The sequence below is a fragment of the Drosophila novamexicana genome, unplaced genomic scaffold (assembly GCF_003285875.2).
Source record: "Drosophila novamexicana strain 15010-1031.04,08,12 unplaced genomic scaffold, DnovRS2.1 tig00000108-arrow-pilon, whole genome shotgun sequence".
NCBI classification, from domain to species: Eukaryota; Metazoa; Arthropoda; class Insecta; order Diptera; family Drosophilidae; genus Drosophila; species Drosophila novamexicana.
In genome coordinates this window covers 5805349-5831625 of record NW_020824772.1, presented here as the reverse complement: position 1 = coordinate 5831625, position 26277 = coordinate 5805349, and the positions used below count along the sequence as shown (strand labels likewise).

The 26277-nt window shown below is 40.7% G+C and overlaps 2 protein-coding genes across 8 annotated transcripts in view; both read right to left on the bottom strand.

Annotated features, from left to right (window-relative positions):
- LOC115771944 (cubilin) overlaps positions 1 to 26277 on the bottom strand; it is a 49592-nt gene that overhangs the window by 18103 nt on the left and 5212 nt on the right. For all 6 annotated transcript variants that reach the window (XR_004018999.1, XR_004019000.1, XM_030717843.1 and 3 more), the window contains 2 exons: positions 20434 to 20496; positions 13451 to 14350 (listed from right to left, as the gene is read on the bottom strand). Coding sequence is in view for 4 of the 6 variants with exons in the window: in XM_030717843.1 (XP_030573703.1) it covers positions 13451 to 14342 (892 nt within the window). In the remaining 2 variants the exon portion in view is untranslated. The remainder of the gene's footprint in view (positions 1 to 13450; positions 14351 to 20433; positions 20497 to 26277) is intronic.
- On the bottom strand, positions 974 to 11289 carry LOC115771946. Of its 2 annotated transcripts, none has more exons than XM_030717847.1 (2): positions 10891 to 11289; positions 974 to 2515 (listed from the first exon to the last, which is right to left on the bottom strand). In XM_030717847.1, the coding sequence occupies exon 2, from the start codon at positions 2412 to 2414 to the stop codon at positions 2304 to 2306; it is 111 nt and encodes a 36-aa protein (XP_030573707.1). In that variant the 5' UTR covers positions 2415 to 2515; positions 10891 to 11289; the 3' UTR covers positions 974 to 2303. The 2 variants fall into 2 exon arrangements, with proteins under 2 accessions (XP_030573707.1, XP_030573708.1); XM_030717848.1 differs by having other exon boundaries at positions 10908 to 11289.

The window sequence follows — 26277 nt, the reverse complement described above, 5'->3', positions numbered from 1 at the left end:
CCTCTGCGTGTTACAAACATTTGCACAAAATCGTCATATCCTGTGAACTCATTTTTATTGGGGTCAGGGTATTTAAATTGGTTTTCTGGATCAGCTTAACGGTTGGGTTGCGAAAAGCTGGAACAGCTCAGCTGCTTCCGCTGGTGTCGAACATTTCTTGCAGCTTATTCTCATTTTCTAGCTGCACTCGCAAGCCAGAACCGAGCCACGTTTCCATTTTAATCAACTGGCTAGGCGAGAATCATTGACAGGACCTGCACTAATAAAATTTTATTGCCTTCATGTCGTTGCCCTACTACTGACCCGGCACCAACTGGAGATTTTTATGGTGCTTCTCTGGCATTGGCAATTTATAAATTTGTAGCGTCTAAAGCTGTGGCAGGGGCAACATCAGCTTCCAATTTGCATGTGTGTGTGTGTGTGTGTGTGTTTTGCTTGTTCAGGTGTGGAACAGCATGCAGCGGAATTGCATGGTGCACAGCTACCGCAAACACCTGAGCACTGCAACACTCTCTAAATTGCGTGCCGTCAAAAACTTGAGCATTGAAATTGAATTTGTTTTTTATATTCTTTTTCCCTTTCTCTTTGCATTTCATTTGCACGTTTTTGCACTTTACTGAACAACCATTGGCAACATGTCTGACAATTGCACCACAAAGCGGCAAGCGTGTGGCGATTGCCGACGATGTGGTTGTCAAGGGAGCCGCCGCACGTTGCACAATTTATTGGATGTTGCATATGCAGCTGGGAGGGTGGGGGAGGTTAGCTGACAGTTGCAGCATTGAGAGTTCTCCATTTAAGCCACTAGTCAAATAAATTAAATAATTGCACTTTATTGTGGTTAAACGACTGTCCGTCGTGCTTACCCTTATTATGCACGCAGTTATTGAAAGCGATTGCAATTGATTAATTTTATTTTTGAGCGAACAATAAAAACGAGTTGTAGGAGTTGAGTTTACTCGATTAATTTATTTTCATATTTTATATGTTTACAGCGCGCGTACGGTTTGCAATAAATGTATTTACTTTGAATTTATTAAATCAAGTGTTCATTGTTTAATGTTATTTGAATTGAATTATCGTATTGAATCGGTTATAGACATAATCTCATTGGTTTGTAACTCTTTGTTTCATAACTCTGTAGTACACATAGAAAGCTAAGTAATTACGTACATGTAACCATATGTGTTTTGCATTTATTGCATACACACATGTAAATTTATATATATATATTAATATATTTGAGTTTTAACACACACATAAAACTTATCCAAAAGTTATTTGATATATAAAATGCATATCATTTACTAGAACTAGGCCAACAGCTTGATTCCTGATACGCATTCCTTATTCCGTATCTTTTTGCTGCATTTAACAAGTGCGATGCTTAGATACCCATATTCCACATTCTCTCATATTCTCAGTTTCTCAAAAATATTTCAATATTGTTTTTTTTTTCGAGTTTCCTAGAGCAACGTCAGGCCTTAGCCGACTTATTGAGCTCTTTGGTTGCAATATCCGTTCCTTTTCCTGCGTCTTCGCCTGTGGGGCGTCGAAATCGCGCGCGTTTTAAGCCGCGCTGCCGTTTTAAACAGCCTGGCCACATGTTGCGTGCTTGGACTTTGGCTTGGTTGTCAATTGAGACGTTAAAGTTAATGTAAATTTATTTCGCTTGTCTGTTTCTGTTTGTGTGTGTGTGTGTGTGTGTGTGTGTGTGTGTGTCTATGTGTATATAAGTTGTATGCAACATCAATAAAACATCAATAAAAATTTGATAACAACACTTGTATAAAATCGCGATGTTACGACGGTTGGGTTATACATATAATGTATATGGGTATATAGGTTTTATATTCTTTCTTGTTCATAATAACATTTAACAGACACACAAGGTTAACAGCTACTTATAGATGTGTTTCGGCGTGAGGAATGATCAACATTTTTTTGAATTTTTATTTCACATATTTCTAATAATTTCACATCACAGCCAATGGGTACTGACGATGGGATGCCTTCTCTTTCATTTAATATCGCTGTCGCACTCTCTCTCTCCCTCTCTTTCGAACTCTTGCTCATGTTGGGTGACATTGAATTCTAGGTGTGATTCGTGTGATAATTCTGACATCGATCGGCGACGGCGGTAAACTGATTCAACTTCATCTTCATCTTTGTCCTGTTGTTATTGGTATTGTTGTTGTGGTTGGCGCTGGTATCTGCCCCGGCAATTGTGTTGACCGCAACTAACAATTTGGAGGTCTCTGTTATCCATCTGGGAAATTGCCAGGTCCCAGCTGGAGCATGTCTCACTTGGGCTCCTCGAACTGCTGCCCAACCACTATGATGATCACAATGAATACCGCCAGCAGCACCAAGATGCAGCAAATGGCCACGGCCACCATGGCGCTGTTACTCATTCGGGCGTCTAAATGGCCAACGTCTGCCTCAACAAAAGCCTGTTGTCCTGTGCTGGATTCAAGCGTTCAGCCGAATTGTTGCCTCTGTTCGCAGTTAATTGCTGTGTGAGATACAGAGACTTATGTATATTTCTCTGTGCTACCCTTTTATTTTTTTTTTGTTTGATGCCCCGTTTTGTTTGTGCACAGTTGAGATCATCCGTGGGGACTAACCAAAGAGCGTACCCGTTGCCCAATCACTTGTCATAACTGCCCGACTCCGTGCCCTCTGCTCGGCATTGATATATGCCCTCACATTGCTGCGGGCGGCCCAAAACAAATTGCGTACCATAAATTCCAAGGACTGCCTATCAGTCGCTCGACTGTACGTGAAATCCCCCGCCTGCTGCCGGTACTCCAATCAACCAACCCCTAACACTACGCACTCTGACAGCTTGTGGACAGCCCAAAACTTGTCATGCCTCTCTGTTCGCATTGTGCAGAAACAAAGTGCACTATGTGTGTGTGTATGCGTCTGTGTGTGTGCTTAAGTGTGTCCTGGCGCTCCTCCATCAGGAGGCGCACAAGTGGAAATTTGACAAAAATCACAACCGATAATAGCGAGTGTGAGGCGTCTGTTAATGTGTGTGTCTCTATCTGTTTGTGTGTGTGTGTGTTTGCTTTTGACATTTGATAAATGTAGTTCTCAATACAAGTGTCTATCCGTGAGTGTGTGTGTGTGTGCGCTGCTTTGTGTCCAAAGATCACATTTGTGCCGTGTTGCATTTGCTGTCAGCAGGATGCAATATGAAGTGCCTATTAACCAGTCTAATAGATACTAAGCCAACAATAATGCCATATACTACAATATTATCTAATTTGTGCAAGCACTCCTTGCAATAATTGACACAGAGGCCACTCGCTTAATTTCCTGCAGAGCGGGGCAAGCGCACACGGCAGGAGAATTCAATTATCGCCAAACATAACAAACATAACTTGACAAACTCAATTAAAAATACCTGCTTTTTTTTATTAAAAAGGGGTGTTCTTTGTTGGACAGGGAAAAAAGTAATAAAAATTGCATTATGAGCTGATGAACATGCACTCATGTAAAAAACTTTTTCAATGTTCATTAGGAGAAAATTACTCTTAATAAAAGAAAGCTTTTGGCTTCACAGAAAACAAAAGAAGCGCAAAAATTTATTTGAAAAGGCCAAAAAATTTTTTTTTAATTACTCTCATTGTTTTTATTATTTGGCAAGTGGCTAAATTAAGATATATTTCTATATATAAGACTGTTTATCCTGACTGATATTGGTTAGTAATCTAGGCACAAAAAAAAGTAAGAGCTAGGCGCGAAATGGGCCTTAAATATTGTATTATCTTTAATGCACGCCTGTTGGATATATAACTTAAGAATATGTCTAGTATTAGTTAAGATAAGATTTCGATTTTCAAATGTTGGAAATGATTGGAAAATTATCTAAAATGTAGAGCAAGAAACTTGGACCGTGCAAGTCCGGGTAAAAACCAGCTAGTAATATAAAATGTTTGACACAAATGAAAATAACGCTGACATTTGCCCAAAGGGGAAAGGCTACAGCACAACAACAAGATACACAACAGGAAAAACTGCAATATACAAAAAAAACCGAAAAACAAATGACAAACTGAAAGAAAAACATAGTTCGGAAAAGTTTTTCACAGGAATGAAGCATAAAAACTAATGCAGCCCGACAGCAGCAAATGGTCACAGCTGCTGACAGTCAACGAAGAAGGATAAAAAAAAAAAACGGCGAAGAACTAAAATGAAAATACAAAATATAATAAAAAGAGACTAAATTTTCAATTGAATGTTTGCTCGGAACTATTGGCACGGCGGGCAGCTGGGCAAATCTCTTGACAGACATTTCGAACTGCACAGCGAAAACATTTTAAATTTCAATTTCAAACGAGCAAAGGGCAAAGAATCACCCAAGTTTCTAGCTCAATACAGAACTGAGGAGCTCGGGACCCCGCATATTTGTCGATGGGCGAACATATTAATTAATTGGGGCGGCGTTATACAATTTGTTATGCGGGCCTGCTGTGCCGGGCAGGTCCTGCGATTTGGCAAGGCGCCGCGCTCTTTACATATTTTGGCATTATTTCTTTTTGTTGGCCAGGCGTTGGTTTAATGCCTTGTCGTTATTTATGTGCTTGTTTTTTACACTGCCTTTGCCTTGGCACGTAAATTTGTTTTTTATGCTCTCTTCTCTGCTGTTTCCTTTGTGCGTGCGGCGCGCGGAAGTGAAATGTTATATATAAGCCAGGCATAGTTTGAACTTGTGAGCTTTTTGTTTTTGCCGGACCTGTCCCTTTCGTCTGTTCCTTTTGAATTGGTCAATTAATATTAATGAAAACGGCAGCACTTACTGTCCGGCCCACCCCAACTAAATGGCTCCTGCTGTGTGATAAATGTACCAGCTGCATAATTGATGCGCCACAGTTTGCTGGCGAGCGCTCTGCTCTAAGAACTTTAAATTCAACTACATCATAAAGCCAACATTGTCACAAAGCGAGTGGGGACGGAAAGTTTGCCCATTTCGATTACATTGCAATAAGTCAATTTGTCAGCTTATTTGCAGCTTACGCAGGTAAAACAAGCAATATCTATACACGTTTATAAGAAAATGCAATGCAAGCAGTGCGTATACGTAACATATTGGCCCTTTGGCGCTTGTTGTTTTATAACAAACGATAATAAACCTAAAAAGTATTCATACTTGCTTATTGTGCTGACACATGCGCCCGAAGAATAACGAGCGGAAAGGACTTTTACGGCCAGCCAAAGCATAAGATCTTAGACAAAGAGAAAGACTCTTACAGCACATTTCACTGACACATATCGCCTGTCGGTTTTGTCTATGGGTCTTAATTAAATTAGCGCTTCCCCAGCAACAGCAGCAGCAGCAGCAGCAGCTGGCTTTGAAGGCAACGCGAAACAACAGAACAAGGCGGCCAGACAGCGCCAAAATGACAGCACGTCACCCAAGAGGACGACGCCAAAAAAAAAATAACAAAATATAACAAAAACATGAAAAAAAGGCTATGTGCGGCACGCCGAAGAATAAATATTCTGGTAGGCTTAAAACAGCTTTTAAGCCAAATCTTATTTACAGACTGATTGGACATATGGCAGCCATATAATATAATATATATTTGTTGAAGATATCATAAGAACAAGCTAGTTTTCAATTGATTGTTCAGTTGAGCTATATGATAGAGTAGTTCGATGTTGATAAGCTTTTGCTCTGTATTAACTCGACTGTTGACATCGATCTATATTATGTCGGAGACATCTTTTGCTGTGCGTTACACTTTTAGTGAGAAAACTATTGTACTCTCTACAAGGGTATCGAAAATAAAACAAGACACACCCCGATTCTCGTGTTTCCGAGCGAACAAATAAAATACATTTTGCAATTTCGTAAGTTTTATGCGCACATTTGCAGAAATTTGTTTATGCTGGCTGAATGCGTAGACCAAGGCCCCGCCAATGGAGCTGGAGTTGGAAGTTGAGGGCACAGTCCATGTCTGGTGATTCCCAAAAATGGTGAATCCACCCCAAGAGGCGCAGCCATCGATATCATCAGCTGCGGGTGACGTTGGAAACTGTTTGTGCCAGCACAAATTCAATTTGTGTCAATAGCGAGAGACGCATGCAAAAAACTTGAAGGATTTAAAGCGTGCAAAAACTACCATCAAATTAGAAAGAAAATTGCATTGCCCCAGTGTAAATGCGGCGTAATTGCGTACGTATTAAAGGGGCATAGCTTTTGGGGCAAGTTCAGCAGCGTTGATTGTGCTGCTGACCTTGAGGCAACGCCGTCAAGTGTCGCCCCCCAATGGGCGGCTCAGCGCGTGTAGACACACAATGGCAGCATAAATGCTTTATAAGTGCTTTAAGATTGTGCCACGCGTTGTTGTTGTTGTTGCTGCTGCTGCAACTGAGGCAGCAGCAGCTGTTGTCTTGCAATGTCAAAAGTCAAAAGTGCATTAAAATAATTGCACTTGTTTAGTCAGTACTGCGGCAAAGCCGCTAGCAGTCAGCAGTCGGCGAATATTTCTGATTTTTTTACCAAACGATGTCAGGTGTGTTTATGTGTGAATGTGAGTGTATGTGTGTTTGTGTGTGTGTGCCTGCCATAAGTATTTCCGCCACTGACTACACTTAAGCTTGAACTCAGCAGAAATCTTTTGTCTTAGTTTTAAAACGCACGTCTGGCGCTCAATGTTGGATGAGTGAGTGAAAGATAGAGAGAGAGAGAGAAAGAGAGAGAGGGATTTATATGCCCTGCGATATCTACTCTTTGTAACTAACTTAACCTCGACACAGAGTCCTTGCCCCAAGCCTTCACTTTCCGCCAGCATTGTTCTGTCCTGTTGCATGCTTCGCTTTCACTTTTGCCTTATGCAGATGCTTTAAAGATTACGCAAATGCGACAAAAAGACTTTTTGTATATACTATATATATTACAAAAGATATGCCAGGCGTTGGTAGTCAAAAAGGCAACGCCAACCGCCTAACCGCTTTCCGACCCAATTCAAGCGCTGTACGAAGATTGATGAAATTCTTGAGTAAACGACATTACCATTTAGGTATCAATCCAGTACTGACTGCCGCACAAATGGCCGCTGGTTATGCACAGCTGCCCATTTGAGCCAACATTGATACAGGCAAAATAAGTGGCAATGCTGCAGTCGAAGACATTCGACTGGCAAATACTCTGTGCATAACTGTGGAGAACATGTTGGCTAACTTGACTACCTTTCCTTTCTTTTGAGTAAAACAATAAATCTGTAAGACAAGAATTAGTATCCCCAAGCATTCTTCATTTTGGAAAGCATTGCACAATCTTGTTATTCCTACTTTTCTATCTGGTACTGTATCGCCAAACTCACAGTTGAGAAGATAGAAAAGCGATAGACTGGCATTGTATAATCAAACTAACTAATGCTGCTGCCTAAATATATCATTAGTCAATGTTTGTCTATTTAATTTGTATCTAAGAAGGGTATTAAAACGACGTATTTACAAATTGGCATATTTTATGATGTTTCTGTGCTTCTGTCAAATTTAATTTGCAAAATTGTTGATTTTCAAATAAGTTATAAATTCAATGTGTATTACATTTGCATTATTAATTTTTGAGCGAATTTTGTATAGTTTCTCGTTTGAAACTGTCACGTCCGCGGGCAAATTCATGATTCATTTTATGTAAATTAAATTAAAACAGTTTTATTTTTTTTCTTTTTTTTTTAGTTTGTTTTACAACAATTTCGCATTGCCAATATAACTTATCGAGTTGACTGCAGTGCCGCGGGCATAATGGGAGGCTATTAATATTTCATTTGGCCCGAAACTTTTTCGGCCACGCACATTAAAGAGTTTTATTGAAATTGGCAATGCTGCTGTTTTATTATCTATGGACCCCTTTTGCTCGGCCAACTCCTGGCCTAACTTGGCTAACTTGGCTTTTACAATGCTGAAGAAGTTTCGGTCTGTACGGCTGTCAGGTTTGGTCAATTGCAGTGCTACGATTTAGCCCTGAAATTGGACAGGACTTGAGCATCTCGAGGTGTAATTAATTGGATTGCTTGAGAAATGGAATCGCAGTCGGCTTTAAATATGTAAGCAATTGTCAAAATGTTTTCAATTTAGTTTTGACTTTATAGAGCATCGCTTTGGTTATAAGTCAATAATGTGCATGCATAAAATATTTGAACTCAGGTTTATAATGAATATATAAATATTTATTGCTGAATATGAGACACATTCGTGCAGAATTGCAAAACTGAACTTTTCCAAAGAAAAAAGCTAAATACAAAACGGAAATGCAATTCCGAGAAGGGTTTCGGGTCAATTAATGCATAAATTATAATGAATAAATAAAATATTCATAACTTCTGTGAGTTCTCATCTGTGACAGGTGTTGTAAGTCTAACAAGCCAAGCATGCCATACAGAAATTTATATTCTGCGTGAATATATTGGAGAAAATATATGCGTAATAATAATATACATTTTGTTGTTCCGAGCTAACTTAATCAACTTTTGCATTAACGAGGTCCTCAAATCGTATCAACATTGGACACAAGATCATATAGCTCAAAGGGAATCGATCTATGAACAATGTATTTAATACTTCCGATATATTTTTAAGCGTGGCATTTACGAAGTTAAGATGCTTTCTCCACACGAGTACGTACTTTTCAGCTCTATAGAAGGAATCGATTCAAAAATTTGTTTTTCCTAACATATCTGCAAAATCGTTTCAAATCTGATGAACATAAACATTCCCAAGCAAAGATAGATAGCTCAACAAACCATCTATTAACTTAAAATAAAAATGAATTAAAAGAACAGCAATTGGTTTTTGTTTTCATAGTCAAAAGTTGGCGTTACACTCGGCGTATACTTAACATTTGCCATTTGGCCCTTAACCTGTTTTAAATTACGTCGCTGTTTTCAATTTCTCACGATTAACAAAGTGTCAGGAATTCAATTAAGAGACTTAGCTGCCGGCAGGCAGCTACTTTGTAATTTTAAAGGAATGTGTGAGGGCAATAAGAGTCGAGGCTTGGTTATAGGAGGCTTATTACGCTTTAATCAGCGAACTCATTAGCGCCGCGCCGTCTACAAACGATATATAATTTAAAGTAGTGGGCATGTCGACGCCCATCTCCTAAATCCGGAAATGCCTCCGCCTGCGGCAGACTGTGGCAGCAAAGTTTTTTGGTTGGCAGCCATCAAGTTGATATAGTGAAAAAGTTGCAATATATTTCTATTTAGTTTCATATCGCACGACAGCGGAGGCAAATGTTGCAACTGGCGGGGCAACTGGCCGGAAATTCACACAGTCCTTGCCCTCTCGAAAAGAAAATACCATATATACATATATATATATTTACAACAACAACGGATTAGCTCATGTGCTGCAGGCGCTAATTAAATTCGGGCTCGCGGCTTTGAAAGTTGAGCTTACGCAACGTGCGGCCAATGCCAATGCGCAAAATTATAATAATTTCTTTGCTAGTAATGAAAAAACGCAGCGCACCGGAAATAATCAGAAAACTAAACGGAAACAATGCCACACCCACTCCCACTCCCAGGCAAACGCCCGCCGCTTAGCCTTTTTCTTTGCATTTGGTGAGCCAAAAGGTTACTGAGAACGCGCAGTCATATGAGCATATGAGGGCGGTTTTCTATGAAGATTTGTGCATGTGGGCGTGGCAAGCAAAAGTTTCATGCGTCTGCATTAAGGTTAAATGAATGCAGCTCATTTTGAAAAACCCTGTGTAGTTCGTCAACCGTAGCTGAGCCTGGAAACTGGTAAGCGCCCCCGCACATCAAGCCAGGTGAAATTTTAACGATGCACACAAAAGCCGAGCGACAGCTAATGAATAAATAATTTATGCGTAAAACCCACAGACAGGGCTCAGAGTCGGGCAACATTTATAGTCGTCAGTCAGCCTTTTCTCTGGCTTTTTTAACATTTACCACACGTAGCAACTTTTATCTCTCCATTAGCCGCAAAGCAAAGGAAGCTACGGTGGCGCACGCAATGGCCCAGGACTTGGCTCGAAACAGGTGTCAGCAGTTGGGAGTTTCTCTTCGCACACAAAGGGTTGTGGTTATCACTTGAGTAGGCTGTTTGCTTATCACCTGGCCAGCTAAGCACACACAAACAGGCACAGCTACAAAACAGTAAGAGAATTGGCTATTGATTGACTATTTGCACAGTTGGCACGTTTCAATCTTGGCAACGATTGGCAAATTGCTGCGAATGCCAGGAACTGAAGCAACAGCCAACCAAAGTATCCTGTTTTCGATTTGATTTTCAAATAAGTGGCCAAAGTCCACCACAGACAAACACTATTAGCAGAGAATCACAAAACAATTTTACATTTCACGTTTAGCTAGCTATGTCCAAACAACATCCAGCCATAAATCCCTTAACAATTGTGCTCAGAGCCAATCAGAACAACTGGTATTTGCATTCATATGAAAGTCGCCCACTCGCATGTGTGCGTTGCCATTGTGAGAAGGATAATGGAAATCGGTGGCAGCAAAGGGGAAATCTGTCGCTGCTTGTTTGTCTCTTTGAGCACATCAGCTAATAATGTTTGCCTTTTATGCAGAGCTTCGCATGCATATTAGGCTAAATATGTAATAAATTTTTACTGCGCTTGAATGGGTACAACCGTAAGAAGCATTAAGGAGAATTAATGCGATTACATTAGATAAACAGCGGATAGTATAAAATCGAATGACTAATACCTATTATAGATTCCCCTTAAGCACATCTTTCCCGAGCCAAACATTCCTATTTACTTAACGCTCATTTTATGATTTCAGCTTGATGCCAAATCTATCTCACTTGTATTTCAAATGTGCACAAACAAAACCCACATCAATACTTTTATCTTTTTTTTTTTTGGCATTTTCAAGTTACATTTTAAATATATTTACGCTTTGTAGACGCGAAACCTTTGTACACAATGTCCTGTATTAATTTGTTGTACTGTTGAAGCTCGTATTCTCAATCTTATCGTCGTTAACGCGCGTGGGAAATAGTTACCAAAACAAGAACGCGAATCGAGCACAGAAAAGAAAAATGCGTAAGAAATGTAAATTTAAATATGCAACATAAAAAGCACAAAAGCGTTTAAAAAATGGCGACGCGCGACTTTAAACAATATTTGCCGTTTCAAAACACGAGCCAAAAGTAACGGGTAAGCTGCTGATAAAGCTTGCCACACGACACGACTTGAACGGTGACTTTAACTGCTGCTGTTAATGCTGCTGCTGCTGCTGCTGCTGCTACTGCTGAAGCACTGGCTGAAGCGACTTGCGTGCCTGGCCGACTGTCATCGACTGAGTTGATTCGTGCGCTGCTTCCAGCATATAAAAGCAATCAGAGAGCCGAGTGCGACAGGGAGAGACAGACGAGCGAGAGAGCGAATGTGTGCGTGTGTGTGCGTGCCTCTGCTGGCAAGGACTAGGCAAGCGAAAGCTTTTGCCTTAACGTTGACTGTTTGGCTGTTCGACAATCGAATGGACGCAACTCACATGCAATAAATCTTAAATCAAATTGAATTTATGATTCTTTTATTTCGTTTTATCGCGCAGCATCTTTGCTCACCCTCCCTCCATCCCTCCCTCCCACTCGCTCACCCTCTACTGCAGCAGCTTCTGCTTGGCATTTGCCCTAGCTCTCCGAGTCCTAGCTTGTTTACTTTGCTATCTCATTAGAGAATCGCCTATTTCACTTGTTTCGAGTGCCCAATCGCAATTTTATTAGTGTCTTAATCACTCGACAAGTTGGCACCTGACATGCTGACAGGTGGCAACAAAAGCCAACCGACTATGTACTGGCTACTGCTTAAATGTTGTCAGATGAAAATCGTGAAGCTTAGCCTTCATTATCTGGTAAATTATGGAAAACTCGTTAAGCTGCCCATCGACAGTCAGCAAATTCTGCGCGCCAAACAATAGCTGCAATACCCAATAAGCAATTTCAATAGTCACTGATAAGCGCCGGACCTGATAAGGTGGCACGCGCACTGCGCAGGCGTGAGCTTTAAGAGAGCGAGCAGCAGTAGCAGCAGCAGTAGCTGGCTCAACTGATAAGACAGTATGGAGCAGGCCGGGCAACGCTTGAATTTACTTCAATCGCTGCTTGAATGTGGCCAGTGACAATAGTATGGGGCATTTAACGAATTGTCATTGATTTCCTTTTGCATTGGGCGGCGTCTTTTGTTGCCTTTATATATTTCTTTGTACATTAGGCATTTGTGAAGGGCCAGTGGCAGCCCCCCAGACGCAGCACCACCCGCAAATGTTGGGCTATCAAACGAGGATCGCAAATTGAATTTGGTAAAGCAGCTGCCTGCCACACAACATTGTCTTAAATAATTATATTCGCGTTTAATTAATAAGTTTGCTGCACTCCGACAACAACGAAAACAACAACAAAAGTCGGCAACTGAGTTGCCAAAAAAAAAGGTCGCGGCCCATTGTCTGTGTGACCCAAACTTTATAATAATAATGTATTTTTGTTATACCCTGTACTCATTGAAGGTAGTCAGGTCTGTCTCTGTATGAAAGTCGAAAAATTCAAGGGTCAGATAAAGGGCTTTCGTATATTATTCGCAGAAAGAGTTTACCTTTTCCACATTCCCATAATATCAACAAATATTCATTTTATCATAATATTTTTTGAGCATACAGATTTTAAGCTTAATGGCAATCTTTACCGTGCCCATAAGATTGAAACAAAAAGTATAGCTGTGCACTTTGGTATATAAACACCTTTTAAGCCTTGCAAATTGCATAAGGGTCAGACTTTACTACAGATAGTTATGCAGGAATGAAATTTTAAGCGAGGAAATATATGTTTCACAAAGAATTTACATTTTACATAATTTACTGCTTGCTACGGGGTATTTCCCATTCGTGCACTTCCCACTGAGGCACATTTGGTTATTTTTTTTACATCATGTTTTTTTTTTCTAAATAAGCGGCAGCAAGACGAAAGTCGTAATACAAAAAAGATGTTAAAAAGTTGACGCAAAGGACTCTCGGGGTTGCATTTTGGGGCAGAGTCCAGTCTGGTTAGTCATTAAATTTGTGACCATTTTTTTGTTTTCTCATGTCGATATAAATAATGAGCTGCCGCCAGCTCTCGCTTGACTGTGTGTGTGTGTGTGTGTGTGTGTCTGTGTGTGGGGCGGGTCAAATTGCAAATATTGTCAAAGTTATTTAGGCAGCGCTTAAAAGTCTGCCAACATTTATATATTTATTTACTCGAGCGGCATTTGGTCGTAACTCGGTTACAAACCATCGAAGCCACAACACAAGAACAAAGGCAATGCTCCACACCAAACTTGGCCTCAATTAGAGCAATCCTCTGTTAAGTTGTTGATATTGACCAAAGAGAAATTGAGGCTAATTAAGTGCACAGCCTCTAGATAAACAACTACGTTAACTTGAGGACTAAACATGGCACTTACCTGCATAGAACAAAGGTAACAGATTGAAGACAATAACAAGCGGAAATACAGTGCGTGCAAATTTTTGCATATCCATAAAGAATCTGACAGTCCGAGGGCCCGGGTTAATGGCAGCGGCGGCTTTTGTGCAGTGTTGATAGAGTTTTCGTTGTTTTGTTGCTGTTGTTGTTGCAGTTGATGCTGTTGTAGAGTCTTGACCTTGGCCGTGTTTGGTTTTGGAAGATAGGCGTGATTGTATTGTTGGCCTGCATGTTGCTGTTGCAGCTTTTGTGTTTTTGTTGTTGTTGCTGCTGGAGTGCGCAGCAAAAGCAGTGGCAGCCCCAGTAGCAACAGCAAAGCTTCGACATCCCGCAATGCCAGCGCCAATATCGTTGTGGCCGTCATTGCAATTAGCATCATGTGTACCTGAGACAGGATATTGCTGATGCAGCTGCGGCATTTGCTGCTGCTGCTGCTGCTGTTGCCCAGTCTTCGTGCCAGCATGCTGTAACATGCTGTTCCTCCTGCTGCTGTTGCTGCGGCTATGGCTGGCGGTGCTCGCAGCGATCTCATGTATTGTCCATATCCAATTCGAAGCACCTTTTTCACTTCCGCTCGTTTGTACATCATCTGATGAAGCTGCTGCTGTTGCTGCCCCGAGTGTTGCTGGCGTGAGTGGCTGCCATGTTGTAGTTGTTGTTCTTGGTGCTTCCGATTTACTTTGTGTTGTTGTGTGGCACAGAAACGTTTCGCTTTCAAATTGCTTCCGCTTTCTGCTGCTGTTGACAGTGTGTTGCTGCTGTTGTTGTAAGAGTTGGCGTGTTGTGGAAGAAAAGGACTTGTTTGTTGTTGTTGTTGTTGTTTTTGTTGTTGTTGGTGTGTTATAGAAATGTCGTATCTGTGCTGAGGCCATGTTGTGCCCTGAAAACGGAAAGAGCATGAAACATAATATGTTAAAAAGATGTCACAACAAAAAGAGTCCTTTTATTCCGGGTCATCCCAACACAAACAAATGTTAAGCACACACATATATGTGTATATGCATATGTGTGCAAATTGAAAATGACCAATACCCAATCCTACCTCCGCCTAGGACCCGCTTGGAACTCTTTGGCTTTAGATAGCCGATTCGCTTGCTATTTAGTGAGAATTCCTTGGCCTTTGTGAGCATGTTGCGAGGATTAAGCGTCCAGCAACAACATATCGTTGATGCCCTGTGTATTTAGGCTATCCCTGCCATCTGCGCTACTTTTTAATCAATTTGCACTGGCGGTCGCCGGCGGGACAATCCTTTGACGTTTTGCCAACCATTTCTCCTGTAAATGAGGGTACATTTCGCTATTTTGTTTATTTGCAATAGCCAACAGTTTGCTTTTTTATTTGTTTTCATGATTTAAAGCTCAACATAGCAAATCGATTTAAGGGCATTTTCTTGTGTTTGAGGTCGCATCTTAGAAGGAATCATCGGAAATACTTATTTAAAATCGAATGACTTTGGCTTTAAAATGAGGAGAGGGTATAGTATTTTATGACCAGAACGAACGTAAATGGGCATGAGAAACATATTATTTATATTACCAATAAAAGAGGCCATCAAAATGTTTTTTAATCAAATTGGTCTATTTTGGCTGTTATCATGTGTGAGAAATAGGTTTACGAGCTGCTTTAAAATCATTTTTAAAGATCTACGTCAAATTCACTAAAGAGATTCTTCGCGCTTCGCACTGAGTACAAATTTAAGAATTTGGGCAATATTTATATCTTCAAAATCTTTTATTTAACCTGAGATTTCATATTCAAAGTTCTGTGTATAACTTTTAGTCTCATTTTTGAACATATATATGTAATATACCATTAGACTTGAAGTTTAACATAGTATAATTGAAGAATTCTAAGGCAAACCAACTTTTACAAAATCTACATTACTTATCAGCGCTCTGTTATGTACTACTGTTAATTAACAGTCAAGGGTTATTGCTGGTTCGCCCATAAAAAACGTTTAACATATCCATTTATGGCAGTCGCTTATTTTATAATACAGCAACAAAGCTTTTAAGGACTTACAGAAGTTAACTGTCACGAGCTTTGCACCGAAAGCTGCTAGTCAAGTTTTTCACACATTCGCCATTTTAACTGACAAAAGCTTTGCCAACGTCCATTCAATCAAATGGGCAGCTTTTGCATGCCCCTCAACTGTGCTGATTAGCAGAGAGCTTTTAGAACATGTTAAGGGCCCACAACTAATATCGGTATCATAACGCTTTAGCTGTGAATAACAATAAATTATCTTCAAGTGCATTAGATTAGCTTAGCTGGTACGTTACGCCCACATTCTTATGCCACACACATTTATCAAATTTCGTGGCCAACAAAATGCGTGGCCAACCCGAGCGACGTCAATAACAGAAAGACACAGAGTAAAACTCATTTTCTCATTTTCACTATTGTCTGGGGGTTATCTAACACCGATTCCTATGTGTGCCCACGTGTGTGTGTGTGTTTGTTCAGAGTTGTCCTTGCGGCTATTTCAGACACTGATAATAAAGTAAAAATTGCAACAATGAACGCATAGTTGTCATTGTCATGTTCGGCTGATGGTAAACAGACATAGCCACAAAACAGCAACAGCAGCCACAGAGCTGAGCATAACGCCCACACGTAACACGGACTCACAAAGTGCTCGTAATCAACGTAAAATTCCAGACCACACACACAAACACACACACACGTACGCACACACATTCCCACCTCTGTCAGTGGCTGTTGCTGTTAACGCATTGAGTGTCCTTTGCCATTGGGGCCAGCCCCAAAATTGGCCCCCGCTGCCCAGCTACCCAGCTGCCCATTTGTCCAGTAAATTTTTCGTTTTGCTGTGTAAAAATGTCTGCAATGCTGCACTAATGTCATCTGGGCATATGCGAAACTAGGTGAATGTGTGTGTGTGTGTTTGTGTGTGACCGTGTGTGTCTACGTGTGTGTATGTGGTCATGTTGATTGCCCGGAAAGGGGTGGTGTCAAGGAATGGCTAGTTTCGGCTCAGTTCCTGTGCGGTTGTTTCTTGTAGCATTTCTACACTTTTATATTACAGGCGCTCATTAATGCCAACGAGAACTAGCTATAGGGGTGCACGTATGTGTATATTCGTGCCGCGGTGTGTTTAACAAGCGCACCTGTAATAATTAAGAGGCTTCTAGTAGAAAGTGCTCGTCTAGGCGTTACCCTAATGTTAAGGCTACGTAACTGATCTTAAAATCGCAACCAAAAAATGCTTTTCAAACTTGAAAGAGATAAAGAAAACAAAAATTTCATCAATGAGAATTGCATAGAAAGGCGACATTTAATGCAAGAGCAAATAAGTTTTTGTAAGCGCAAAGAGTAATAGAACGGGGAGGAGTTCGGGTAAACAACAAAGTGGGAGTAAGAGAACATCCGATAGGGGAAGAGCACGTACGACATTGAAAGAGCATGTTTAAGAGAAAAGCGAGCAAGTGAGAGAGAGAAAAAATAGAGCAGCCGACTCACAAAGATGGAGTTACAGGCTCTATACACTATAATCGCATCGTATTGTAATGCCTTTATATGCTTTTTATCCTTCTGCCTTATTACCCACAACTATACTTCATTATACCCTATTAACTCATTATTTATAAGTAAAGGGTGTAAAAATGAGTCCTTCCTCTTAACTAAAGCAACGGCAAATGAGACCAGGCAGCACGAGTCCCAAGTCCTGTCGCGCCTTTAATGTGAATGCTGCAATTTAGTTACCACATAATTCTTTATTTTGTATGCAGCGTACACACGTACATACACACACAAAAACACACTTACACATGAGCACCCAGTTGTGGATTTTAATTGCAGCGAGTGTAGAGCAACAATAAGTGAGAAAAAAAGGAAACGCGTTGCAATCGGATGCACCCGACTGCGTAATACTTGCCTAAGACTTCTTAAATAGTCTTCATTCCAAAGATGATGACTTTGACTCTTAAACCGTTGGGCCATATAAACTTAACACATACGGACAGACATTGCCCAAAACAAATATACTCCTTTCAGCTTGTGAACGGGTATTAAAACAAAATAAACCAAATAAAACGACATTTGTTTTGTCATTTTGAATGTTTGCGCTGTGCATTCGCATTGGGAGTGCGCCTGGCACACCAGCACACACACACACACACACGAACACCCACACCCACATACCCTTTTGTTTGTTGTTGTTGTTGTGGTTGTTGTTGCTTGTATTTGTTGCTGCTGTCGCTATGTTTCTATTTGATGTGCTGACTGTTGCGCTGCTCCGCTTCTGTGCCATTTGCATTTGCATTTTTGCAATTAGTTTTCATGCTGTGCATTCGGACAGACACACATGCACACACCATAAAACACACACACAAGCACGCAGCCGCACACACATGGAGACATTTCGAGTATAATTATGTCTCCGTCCAGTCGGGCAATTTGTCAGTCAGGACTCGGGGTTTTAATGCGCTCGCTTAAAGTTGAAGCGGCAGCAGCTGCTGCTGCCCCAAATGCATTTTCCACTCGGAACGCAAAAAGGAAAAATAATGGAAAAATAGAACGAAGAAAAATTAAAAGCCAGCCACAGCCAATTAGAAGGAACTAAAGCGCAGAAACCACTTCAAAGTAAGCGCAGAAAACAGAGACTACAAAATAAGCATTGCAAATAGCGAAGCAAAAAAAAGAAGATGGAGGCGAAAAATAGAAAATGAACAGCACACCGAATCCAAAAATACTCTGACAGGTTCAACTTAATGAAAACATACATTTTCTAACATTTAATTGTGCAAATTTGTACAATTCCGAAGTCGCAGCCTTGATGAAAAGTAAAGAATATGCAGAGACATGATCTCCTGTAAAGCCATATACAGATATATCTCCAATGATATCACATAATTATAAAGCCTTAACGATGATAACAACTTTTAAGAAGTCAACATTATAACTTTACATTACATTATATTACTAATGCACAAAGGGACCTGGTTATACAGATTGCCAGATAGGTGAACATCTCTGTCAAACGAGTAGCAATACCCTCTACACGATAATGGAGGTAGTGTTCACGGTCATTGGCTTAACGAGCTAAGAGGTGAGAGAAATTAAACTTAATCCCTTTGGGCAAGAAGCAAAGGTTTTTTTAATCCGCCGGGTTAATTGGCGATTAGCTGTTGCTCTTCTTATGCTCATAAAGTCAAAGTCAAAACAAGTGCTTGTATATAATATCTCAAGTAACAAATACCACAAAAACAAACAATATTAAATACAAGAATTTATAAATATATAAGCCAACATGTCAATAATGGTTGTCTCTAGACTTATACAGAAACGGATTTCAAATGTGGGTGAATGCATTTCGTTTGTGATCTTGTGGCAAATGTTTCTTGAGATTCCTGTTTGAAATGTATTTACGAACATTGTAAGCAAGTTGAAATGCTCACAGCAAGAATAGCAAGAATGGCAAATGACTGACTGAAACAAATGGCGGTTGTTGCAGCGCAAAAACTGCACTAAACAACAGCAACAGCAGCTGCAGCCACATCAGCAGCAGCAACAACAACAACAACAACAACAAAGACAATAACAACCGCAGCACATGCTATGTTGTTATGCGCACTTCAACACCCGCGAGTTTGTTGCATACATTTTGCGTGAGCAACACGAGAAGACAGTGACAGGCAGCAAAGGAAGCTCAACTGGCTAACTGACTAACTGACTAACTGACTAACTGACTGACTGACTGACAAAGTGACAGGCTATCTGTGACTAACAGGATTAAGCTTGTTACTGTGGCTGTAGCAAGCCAAAAGCCAGTTATCCGCTAAGTGCTTAATTCTGCATAGACAACGACATTAGCTGCAGAGTACAACGGTGCGTATGAATGCGCAGTATGCTCAGCATTCGTGGGCGTGGCACTGCCTTTAAACTCTTATACGTTCCAAGCAGTGACAATATATATATATTTTTTTTCGATGCCAAACATTTTGCGCATTTTTTGAGGCGACTTTTTGCTGCAGCCAAAAAAAAAATAAATGCATTACGATGGGGCGTTTGCAAATGGGCGTGGCATGCATGACTGCTTGTCAGATTGTCTGCCAGCCTGTCGAGTTGCAACCGAATGCAATATGCATGGACGACAGCAAAGCCAAGGCAGAACTTCATCATCATCATCATCGTCAGCCAATGGAAATTAGCGAGACGTTACAGTGCAGTGTGGGTGTGTTGTGTGTGTATATGCGTGTGTCACTGTTGTTGTTGCTACTGTTGCAGTTGCTGCTACGTGGCCTTTATGACAAATGGTAATTTAAATTTGGCTTTTGTTGCAAATAACGTGGCTGCGTGTGGCCTTCCCTTGTGTGTGCGTGTGTGTGTGTGTGTGTGACGGGTGTGCATGCAAAGCCACTTATTATGCTTCAAAATAATTTTTAGTTTTTAATTAGAAAAGTTAGTTCAGCATTTTGTCAGCTTACACACTGAAACCCATATTTTTATTTATAAACAGGTACAAATCTGTGTGTCTAATTATCTATCTGATGTATGTGTGTGTGTGTGTGTGTGTGTGTGTGTTTGTGTGCGCGTCTGTGTGACTGTATTTGTGCTTCTCTTGAAGCGTGCTTGTTATGAATGCACATTTCTGAAAATTCTAAATATTTTACTGCATAAATATGCAGAGCTCTTGCTAATAGTTTGGGGCATATGCGGCGTATGCGTAATGCATGAGCGCCGTGTGCATTGTGTGTTCGTCTTGTGAACGTGTACAGCTGGTGTAGCTTACTAGTCCTGGGGCAACAGTAGTACTTGGATTGAGCTGCATATCAACAAGCGTCAGCTCTCACACACACTTCTTGTCTTCCCAGGCGAGCGCTGCCCCTCAAAGTAGGCAACGCCTTTGCAGAGGGGCAAAAGTTTTCACTTGTGCGCAAACTGAGTGCAATTGATTCGATGCGGAAGAGTTGACTTTCGATTTATTATATAGGCACACTCACCATATCGTCTGCATTTAGAGCGCTTGGGTACACCACGTCCTAATCACGGAATATTTGAAGTTTCTGCAAAGATAGAAGCAAGGATTAAAACTTAATGGATAACATTTGGCGACAGCTGCAAAAGCAGTTGCAAAAGTTGCATCTAGAACTAAGACAGAACCAACAGGACTTGAGCAGTTCCTACAGAAAAGTTCAGCACAATATTTGCCTGGCAATTTTCAGCTTGGCAAAAGTTTAGTTGCGTAAGCGGCGTGTCTGGCGTAGGGCAAAGTAAATAAAAGCCAAGCGTCAAATCAATTTCAAAACGAAAGAGAATTAAATAACGACAGCAAAGCATGCGGCCAAATAGATAAAAAAATATACCACGCCAGCACACAGACACATGTGGCGCAAGGCACAAGCGAGGGACAAGTGGAGCCGCAAACAAATTGTAAAAAATGTTGAGCTCGATGCGAACAGGATGGCTGCGAAGGCAAGGTTACCAGCTTGGCAGCTGCTTGGCATTGGCAGCACTTTGAGCCGAAATCCCAGAGCAATTTATCATCTCTATGTTTAAAATTTATTACATTTATTTCATGTTGTTTGCCTTTTTCTTGGCCCGCAATGCTTTTTCACTGTGTATGTGCTCCATGTGCCATTTCATTTGTGCGTGTCTGCGGCTCTCTAACAATTCCCAGGCAATACTTTAAAGCCCATAGTCAAGTATATCTAAGGTGGCAAGTAAAGAGTTTCATCGAATCCCCGCTTCATCTAGCTCCATCCCTTTTCCATCTCTGTCAGCTTGGCGCTGAGTTATAGCCCAGGCACCTGGCTTCATATAATTGAATTTATCGCCGTGTCTGTATTCATCAACGTCAGGCTGCAGGACAGAGTCCTTGCCAAATGACTAACAAATGCTGTGCGATCAAATTATAGCATCAAAGATTATGCGCAATTGCGCATACGCAGCGTTTGACAGGCAGCTCAAATTGAAAATACCTTCATCCACCCTACGCTCCACCCCTGCCCCCTTGCTCTATCGACCAACAACTGCCCCGGCGCCAAATTGCTCTCGATATCAATTTGCCTGGCAAAGCTTTTGTTTTGCTCCGGCTGCTCTGGCAGCTTTGGCCACAGCTGCAACAAAATCCGATTAGAATGCCATTCTGACCCGCATTCTGTGCACTCCCTCGTCCCAGCACTTACCCGGCGCCACGCCTCCCCGCCATTCCCCGCTTTACCACTGAAAGCGTTTTTGCCGTGTGCCACAAACGAAATTGTTTAAAATTGTTGCCATTTTGGCTGCTTTTTGTTGTTCTCTCAACGGACAGCTACCAAATCCAATACCATCCACTGGCTGCCAAAATCTCGCCCGGCGCCGCTCTCCCCTGTGTCGACCAGCTATGCAATGCCAAATCAATGAAGCCCGCATGCCGCATGCTGCATGCCGCATGCCACACTTGTTTCCAGCAATAATTATGATAAAGCTGCGTATATATAGTTCGAATAGGTATATGGCATGTGTGCTTCCCACTGACCAGCATTTAAATTGCTTTCCATTAAACAGCGCTAATGGAATCAGAGCCAAGTCAGCAAATTTAATGCAATTTCAGCATCAAATTAAATCAATTTATCCGCCGATGTAAAACCAAGCGAGCGGACCGCCCGGTAGGCGGGTGTTCACTTTGCATTCGCCAACATTTTGCCACAATATATATAAATCAAGAGTCAGGGACGAATCTTCAATGCAGCTGCCAGAGATTTTACAAATACGATAAGAGCTCAGGTCGAAGGGCAAGTAGAGTGGATTAAAATGCAGTAAACTGAGCTCGTATTTTCAATAATTTCAAATTTCAATTGAAACTGAATAAGTGCAAAATGCAATAGTAGAATCAGCATGACTATGACATACTCTGCATGCTGGGAGAATACATATTTGATACTTTGGGCATAGAATGAATACTCTGATTAACCGAACAAATTTTTTACACGGATAACATTCATATTATGATTAAAATTTAAGGTTAAAGATGACAAATTTGGCGTAATACTTGTAACTATTTTATATTTCCTATACAAGGTAAGTGTATGACATAACTACCATCTAAAGGACATGGGGGCTAGGATATTTCCAGCGCAAATACTCGTAGTTAGATTGATTCTGCATATAAATAAAAATGTAAACGCTTCAGGATGCATTTTCCTGTTCACTTTAAAAACTAATCGATCGAATTTTGTCTGTAGTTTATATTGCATTTTTTTTCTCATTCAGAAAAAAGGATATTCATATATATATTCTCAACTTGTAAACAGGTGAGGTAGATACTTAAAATGTTAGATAAAATCAATTTGTTAGAATAAAAACCTTTGATTCTCAGCACTTCAAGTGGATCAAGTATGTATATTTATTATTACCCGGATTTAATTTAACAACTTTAATTTAAATTTACTCGTACTGCTTTAAGCCCCAAGTCGCAGACCATATTTTACATGGATATTTAAATTAAATGAACCTGAGGTCGATCGATATATTAACTCTACTGTAGTATTTAAAAGCTTTGAATCCGAAAATGTAGCCTTTGGTATTCCAAAAATGGTGAAACATCTTTCAGAAAGATCTTTGCAGCCAATCAAAAAAGGTTCATGCAACAATTTTCCGTCAATTTTCCACAGTTGCGGGTGAAATACCCATAAAATACGTATTCATTCATTTTTTATGTAGATCTATTAAAATAAGTTCGAAGCCGATCGAACGAATCTTGCGATTCCATCCAGAAAACCATTAACTCTTATTTTCCACCCAGGATTTGTGGATATTTCGAAATTTCTGAGACAATTTTCAAGTGGATTTGAGTAGAGTTTTCAAAAGAAGTTTGAATTCTGTCGAACGAAGCTTGCGATTGACTCTCATTTCCCACCCAGAAGGTGTGGATTTTCCGAAAAGTGAGAAATATGTCTAAAGCCTATTAAAAAAAGTGAGCGAGACCAATTGAATGGTAAACAAAAAAGTTTCTGACAATTGATTTCCATGATTTTTCCACTCTTGCGGGTGGAATTTCTTTAAGCCTCTTCTTAAACTGCAATTTTATCAATTTCCGACTCCTCAACAGTTTATCATCCATAAAAAAACCTATTCAAGTGTACACAAAAACACAGAAGCGCACGTAAAGCAAATGAAGCAACATTCAAAGTTAATTTCATCTGAAAATAGCTGAAAATATATGAAATGCAAAATGTCAACTTGTTGTTTTCAATGGCAGCTCAAATGAAATGGGCAAATTGTAAATGGAACGCCTGCCGAACTGAGTGTCAAACATGCGTTTAAATCAATTGCAGCTGTCAATTGCAGCTGCTTCAATTGCAGTTGCCAAATGGAGGCTGACAGCAGTGCAATGAATGCCGCTTTAATGATAGCAATTAGTCGGTTGTACGCAACAATATTGGATTATTGCTTGTTATAGACACGCATGTGTGTGGCATGAATATCTGATGCACTTGGTACAGCTGAAGCCGACTGTCAATGCATAACCAGCAATGTGATAGCCTTGTCAGGCAGCATAATCCATTTTCATGGCATGGCCTTTGTCTGCGCTGGCGCTGGCTCAAATTGAAAAACTCCAACTGACAATGGCAAATGCCAATGTACACAAGCCCACACACACCCACACAGGCACACACACACACACACATATATGATGTATTGTTGCGACTGGGCGCATGCAACATAAATTATCAAAGTGCAAGTTGCAAATTGCTTGGCCTTCGGCCTCGGCAACAGCAGAAGCAAGGGCACGAAATGTGCACATAATTCCAAATTTATTACGAATTTACGTGCCGTGTCACATGATGCATGGTTTACACCGGATACAGGAGAACTTGCAACAGAAAGCAGAAAACTGAAAACTGTAGACTTTCGGCTAACGAATGTACGCGGACCGGGGCGAGCAACTAGCTCAGGTAACCATGGCACGTGTTGGCCGTGTATGTCACATGCAAATAAGGCCACACACACACACACATACAACGACACACACAGAGCTGCAAAATCAGCCGCTGCGCTGCTTGGCACCTTGTTTAAGACAAGCCAACGCCTTGCATCGCCTTTTGTGTCGAATTCCAACCGCTACCGCCGGGCATGTTATGTCCACTACCACGTCCCCATCCACGCCCCATATCCCTGCTTAGCTCGTTCCGATTAAATGCCTCATTGCCTGGCATTTCAATTGCAGCCAACGCCAGCCGCAAACTCAAAAAGGAGCCACATAGCCAACGCCCGTTGTGGCCCGTTTGTTCAGCTCGTCGTGAAGCCACCAAAGGCGACACCGCCCAAAAGAATGTGGTGCACTTGTGTTTGGCTTTGGTGTCCTGCAGGGCCTGGCGAGCTTGACTATTAAACATTGTTGTTGTCGCCAGCTTTTCCACTTTGCCATTGTCCTGGCCCAGATTGTTGTTGCTGTTGTTGCTGCTGTTGTTGCTGTTGCTGCTGTGCACCTAGCAACAGCATTAGCCAAGCAGCTAAAGGATATCAAGCGAAAGCTGTAAACCTGATTGGGACAGGACTTTGCGCAAAGTAAAAGATATCACAGGACATGCTCTACGTTATATTAAAAGGCAAATCAAATTTCAATTTAACGATAAAAAGTGTTAAGTGACACAGAAATCGTTTCCTATTCGCTTGAAATTCAAGTTGAACATATGTGAATTTAAGAATATCTTTTATGAACTAAAGAGCATTTCCGTTCTAATCTTTGTTATGTAATTTTGTTTAAAATTAATAACATTGTATTGTGATATCATACTAAATTTAAATTCCTTGAAATAAGGAAGAAAGAATGAAATTAATTATAAGGTTAGTAAATCATCTTACACCTTAAACTGTTCTTCTGTTTCTTAGTGGTTTATAGCATCATAAAATAACATAATAAAGTTTTATGTGATTTAGACTATATTTTCAACCATCTTCATCTGAGAACTAGCAAATCTTACAAAATCAATAGAGCTTTACATATAAACGGTAAGGGGACCCCTTTAAATTGGGCAGAAGAGTCTATGGGTCTGTCCCTGGCTATCACACTTATCCAAAATAAAGATTTTCAGCAGTTAAGTAGACCAGATTTGTGCTTCCTAAGTTTTCCAAATAAGATGTTCATTCAGACAATATCTATCAATGCCTCTATCACCCTATATTATACAAATCTTTGCTTAAACAAAAGGCTATATTCGTTATAAACGATATATAATCTGCCTTTCAAGAATTTTCTTAATTTTTCATAATTATAGCATTAACTTATGAAACTACTGATATCACAAGCTGCACTCTTGAAAATATATTAATTCCTGCAAACATACTTTGTGTATTTAGCCTGTGAGTCTATTCTCCGCAAATGAGATGAAAATATAATAGTTTTCTTTATTGTGATTTCAATCTAAGCCGTTATTCAAAGCATATGCCTAGTGGCATGTACTCTACCTACTCCACGCCCACGCCCACGCCCATGCCCATGCCCATATCCCATCGGTATATTTACCAAGCGTGTGCTGCATTCAGATCAGTTGATTAGTGCAGCACACAAAGGCTGCCTCGCATAGAAGGATATAAGGATGAGCAATGAGAAATCCAAATGCCTGCAGGACTAGGCAGACCAGCGATAGCAAAAGCAATGCCAGCGAACACACAAGCAAGCACACCCAGGCGCCCACACAGATATATACATTATAATAGGCGAACTGATAGGGGGGGCAGTGGAGAAGGAAGAGCTCTGGGCTGCAGAATTAACGCGTGACTGCTGCAAATTGAAAGCAAATGAAACTGAATTGCACTTCCATACAGTTTCAGCTGTGGCAACAGTGGCGCCTTGTCTGCTT

Coding starts and splice junctions, on each gene's coding strand:
- LOC115771946 (XM_030717847.1), bottom strand. CDS start 2,414: ATGAGTAACAGCGCCATGGTGGCCGTGGCCATTTGCTGCATCTTGGTG.